Raw genomic sequence first — 5555 nt, 5'->3', positions numbered from 1 at the left:
CCCCCCTCTCCCCCCGCGTGTCCGGTGCCCGCGGTTGGCGCCCGTGGCTCCCGTGTACCGCGGCAAAAACAGCACCGTTACTGCCGCTGCTGTTGCGGTTTTACTGTTATTTTTGCTGTTTTTTTATACTGTTTTTACTGTTATATACTGTTTTTTACTGTTATTATTGCTGTTTTTACTGTTATTATTGTTGTTTTACTGTTATTGTTTTTGCTGTTATTGTTGCTGTTTTTACTGTTATTGTTGCTGTTATTAAAAGAAATTTTACAACACTTCTCTTTAACTTCACTTCTTGTTTGTCTGTCTGCTACAAATATTATAATCAATATTAAACACACTTCTACATATCCCATCGATTTGAAATTCTTCACTCTTGCATAAAGTTGAAGAATAAATGAATAAAATGACAGAATAATTTTTTTTAATTAATTTTTTTCAATATTAAAAAACTGAAAAATACATTTTTTCAGCTACATATCTTATAATCGAAATTTAACACTTCTACTTATCCTATCGATCTAAAATTTTGTACATTTGTGTAAAGTCACAGACAATGGATGAATAAATTGGCAGAATAAACAATTAAAACAATTTTTAATTAATATTAAAAGAAATGTGACAAATAATTTTCTTTAATTTTTAAAAATTTATTAAGAAATTCGTTGTTCAACACCGGCCTCTTTAGGAGTGTGGTCTTTGAAAAAAAAAATTTTTAAACGCATATTATTCTTGTTATTGTTGTTACAGCAACAACTGTATTGTGTACTTGTATTGTACACAAGCTCGGCGTGTGTGAACACCTTCCGGCCATGTAAAATATTTTGCAGCGTCTGTGTGCATTATTGTATAGAACAATATAGATATACAACAGGCATTGTATAGACATCCTTGTATTATTGTATAGAACTATACATACACAACAGGTATTGTATAGACATCCTTGTATTGTTGTATAGAACTATAGATACACAACAGGTATTGTATAGACATCCTTGTATTGTTGTATAGAACTATAAAAACACAACAGGTACTGTATAGACATCCTTGTATTGTTGTATAGAACTATAAAAACACAACAGGTACTGTATAGACATCCTTGTATACTGCTCTATAACCTTATTGACCGATCCACACAATATATAGTGAATTTTGACAATATTTCGTATTATTCTTGAGTGCATTTGTGTGGCTCTACTCAAAAAAATGGATGGGAGATTTCGTCTGATAGTGACACTTTAGAAGTAAATATCAATGATAGCCCATATCTTATGCCCGGTCAAACTGAGTCAAGATGACCCACAAGAGGGTAAATTAATAGTGTACTACCTAATAGTGTATAATATAGTGTACCTAATAGTGTATCTAATAGTGTATAATATAGTGTATCTAATAGTGCATAATATAGTGTATCTAATTAATAGTGTATCTAATAGTGCATAATATAGTGTATCTAATAGTGCATAATATAGTGTATCTAATTAATAGTGTACTGCCCTATTCAACTCAACGTCTATACTCCAAAAAATGTGTGGGACTGTCCAAATTTTGATGCACTTTCTCCCTTATGTGTGTCATCCCAGCAAGAAAGCGTAATAGTGTTACCCGTTTAATTAATAATGAATCTAATTATAATATTATATTATATAATACGGTATATAATATAATATATATTTAATTTCCTTCCCTATTTCCCTTCTCCCCTCAGGGGTACCCAAAAAAACTCATTCAATTAATAATGAATCCAACGATAATACAAATAATTAAAATAACCCTCCATCGTATCTTAATAATTTATAATAATGTAAATATTAAATAATAATAATTTAAATATCCCTCCCGCCAGGGTTTCCCAAAATATCCGTTTAATTAATAATAATGAACAAATAATATTAAATATATTTCATTAATAAATAATAATAATTAATAATGAAATAAATAATAATACCTATATTTCATTATTAAATAATCATAATTAATATTAAATCTAACGATAATACAAATAATTTAGTTATCCCCCTGGTCTCTTAATAATATTTAATAATTTAAATAGGTTTTAAAGAATAATAATTTCCCCCGCCCCCGCCAGGAGTGCTGGGGTCTGCGGTGGTGGGCTGCTACGTGGGCTCGTGGGCGGTCTACCGGCCCTCTGAGGGCCGCTTCACCGTCGAGGACGTAGACCCCAGCCTCTGCACCCACGTCATCTACGCCTTCGCCGGTCTGAACGAGACCACCAACACCATCGTCTCGCTAGACCCTGCCTACGACATCGTCAACGGTGGGTCATGAGGCTAGACCCTTCCTAGGAGGCTAGACCCTGCCTATGACATCGTCAACGGTGGGTCATGGGGCTAGACCCTAGCTATGAAGGGGCTAGACCCTGCCTATGAGGCTAGACCCTGCTTATGACATCGTCAACGGTGGGTCATGGGGCTAGACCCTGCCTATGAGGGGGCTAGACCCTGCCTATGACATCGTCAACGGTGGGTGATCAAGGGGCTTGTGACCTTATGATTAGTTTAGGACTTCCTAGTCCCCGGTCACGCTGATGCGCCGCCTTCGTCGTCCTCCGTCTCCGAGTCGTCGCTCCGGTCACTCCGCCCTCGGGTATTTAGATAGGGCTTACTAGTTATTAGTTTAGATAGGTTTACTAGTTTATTACTGCTGCCAAAGATGTAGGTAGGGTTTACTATGTAAATAGATTAAGCCAGAAGGTAATTTATTTAAAAAATCAAGCTAAAAGGTAGTTTGTTTACATGAAGCGCTGCGTCACTAGTAAGAGTTAGGTAATACTTTAGTAACTATTGAGATTTGGTAAGGCGGTTAGTGACCGCTGGATCACAGCAGTCCCCGCTGTACGGTGGCATTTCCACACTGAATGTCGCAGGTATTTTTCGTCGCTTACCACCGCATTTTACCGCCGCATCACGGCATTTCACCGCCGTATCACGGCATTTCACCGCCGCATCACGGCATTTCACCGCCGCATCACGGCATTTCACCGCCGCATCACGGCATTTTCACCGCCGCATCACGGCATTTCACCGCTGCATCACGGCATTTCACCGCCGTATCACGGCATATTAACGCCATTTCACCGCCGTATTAAGGCATTTTAGCGCCATTTCACAGCATTTCCCCGCCATTTCACAGCATTTCACCGCCGTATCACGGCATTTCACCGCCGCTTCATAGCATGTCATCGCCGCTTTTCACGGCCGTTTACCGTGGCATCTAGGCTACATATAACGCCATTTTACCTCTTTTCACTGCCGCATCAAGCCATATTAACGCCATTTCCCCGCCGTTTACAGGCGCGTTCGCGCGGGCGGTGGCGCTGAAGCAGCGCAACCCGGCCCTGAAGGTGACCATCGCGGTGGGGGGCTGGACGGAGGGGTCCACCAAGTACTCTGTTATGGCCGCCGCCCCCCACACACGCAAGACCTTCATCGACTCCGTCATCGCCTTCATCAGGTACACACTCCCCCCTGGGTACATACTCCCCCCTGGGTACACACTCCCCCCTGGGAACACACTCCCCCCTGGGTACACACTCCCCCCTGGGGACACACTCCCCCCTGGGTACACACTCCCCCTGGGTACACACTCCCCCCTGGGAGGTACATACTCCCCCCTGGGAGGTACACACTCCCCCCTGGGTACACACTCCCCCCTGGGTACACACTCCCCCCTGGGTACACAATCCCCCCTGGGTACACACTCCCCCCTGGGTACACACTCTCCCCCTGGGTACACACTCCCCCCTGGGAGGTACATACTCCCCCCTGGGCACACACTCCCCCCTGGGTACACACTCTCCCCTGGGTACACACTCCCCCCTGGGAGGTACATACTCCCCCCTGGGAGGTACACACTCCCCCCTGGGTACACACTCCCCCTGGGCACACACTACCCCCTGGGTACACACTCTCCCCTGGGTACACACTCCCCCCTGGGTACACACTCCCCCCCTGGGTACACTCTCCCCCCTGGGTACACTCTCCCCCCTGGGTACACTCTCCCCCCTGGGTACACTCTCCCCCCTGGGTACACTCTCCCCCCTGGGTACACTCTCCCCCCTGGGTACACACACACGCAGACAAATACCTGGGTACACACTTCCCCCCCCCCATCAGGTACACACTCAGACAAATACCTGGGTCATGTGATATTAATTATTGCCTTTATCAGGTAATCAGGTACACACTCAAATAAATCCCTGGGTACACGCTCCCCCCCCTCAAGTACACACGCAGGCAAATACCTGGGTCATGTGGTCTTTAAATCTTTAATCCTTATATAATTTTAATATGAACTGTGGCTAAAGTTCGAAGATATTCAAAATTTGGTTTTTATATTCAATAATTTGAAAAGGAACCGTGGATAGAGTTGCGAAGATATTCAGTCATTGATATTTATATAATATGAATATGAACCGTGGCTAATGTTGCGAAGATGTTAAATCTTTGATCTTGATACAATTTGATTGGGAAGTTTAGATGCAATTTTTTCAATTATCTTTTATTATTTTTTTTATTTGCAATTTAAAAGAAGTTTGACTAAAATAAAATGTATTTTTTTCGAATATTCGTCGTTAAATTTTTTGATTTGCAAATAACGTTACTTGACTCGCTGTTTATTCCTGGCCAACGTACATGTATGTTTTTCTAACGTTCCTGTACGTTTTCTAACGTCCCTGTACGCTTTCTATTGTCTGTACGTTTTCCAACATACCAATACGTTTTCTAACGTCCCTGTACGGTTTCTAATGTCCCTGTACGTTTTCTAACGTCCCTGTACGGTTTCTAATGTCCCTGTACGTTTTCTAACGTCCCTGTACGTTTTCTAATGTCCCTGTACGTTTTCTAACGTCCCTGTACGGTTTCTAATGTCCCTGTACGTTTTCTAACGTCCCTATACGTTTTCTAATGTCCCTGTACGTTTTCTAACGTCCTTGTACGTTTTCTAATGTCCCTGTACGTTTTCTAATGTCCCTGTACGTTTTCTAATGTCTCTGTACGTTTTCTAATATCCCTGTACGTTTTCTAACGTCCCTGTACGTTTTCTAACGTCCCTGTACGTTTTTTAACGTCCCTGTACGTCTTCCAACGTCCCTGTACGTTTTCNACGTCCATGTAGGTTATTTTAAACTATATGTAGGTTATTTTAACGTCCTTGTACGTGTTTTAAAGTCCCTGTACGTCCCTAACGTCCCCCGCGCCCGTCCCCCCCAGGCAGCACGGGTTCGACGGGCTGGACCTGGACTGGGAGTACCCCGCCAACAGGGGCGGCAAGCCCGAGGACAAGGCTAACTTTGTGCAGCTCTGCAAGGTGGGTGGTCTGGTGGTGGGGGTGTGGTGGTGGTGGTGTGGTGGTGTGGTGGTGGTGGTGGTGTGGTGGTGGTGGTGGTGTGGTGGTGGTGCCTGGACTGGGAGTACCCCGCCAACAGGGGCGGCAAGCCCGAGGACAAGGCTAACTTTGTGCAGCTCTGCAAGGTGGGTGGTCTGGTGGTGGTGGTGTGGTGGTGGTGGTGTGGTGGTGGTGTGGTGGTGTGGTGG

The 5555-nt window shown here is 43.6% G+C and overlaps 1 protein-coding gene across 1 annotated transcript in view; it reads left to right on the top strand.

Moving 5' to 3' along the window:
- The window catches only part of LOC108666228 (probable chitinase 2), a gene marked incomplete at its 3' end in the record, with an annotated part of 16217 nt that overhangs the window by 3114 nt on the left and 7548 nt on the right, over positions 1–5555 (top strand). Inside the window, 3 exon segments of the mRNA XM_047883384.1 lie at positions 2087–2275; positions 3312–3471; positions 5232–5328. Coding sequence (XP_047739340.1) covers positions 2087–2275; positions 3312–3471; positions 5232–5328 — 446 coding nt within the window.

The sequence above is a fragment of the Hyalella azteca genome, unplaced genomic scaffold, assembly GCF_000764305.2.
Source record: "Hyalella azteca isolate HAZT.00-mixed unplaced genomic scaffold, Hazt_2.0.2 contig12786, whole genome shotgun sequence".
Taxonomy (NCBI): domain Eukaryota; kingdom Metazoa; phylum Arthropoda; class Malacostraca; order Amphipoda; family Hyalellidae; genus Hyalella; species Hyalella azteca.
This window is presented reverse-complemented; position numbering and strand designations above follow the sequence as displayed.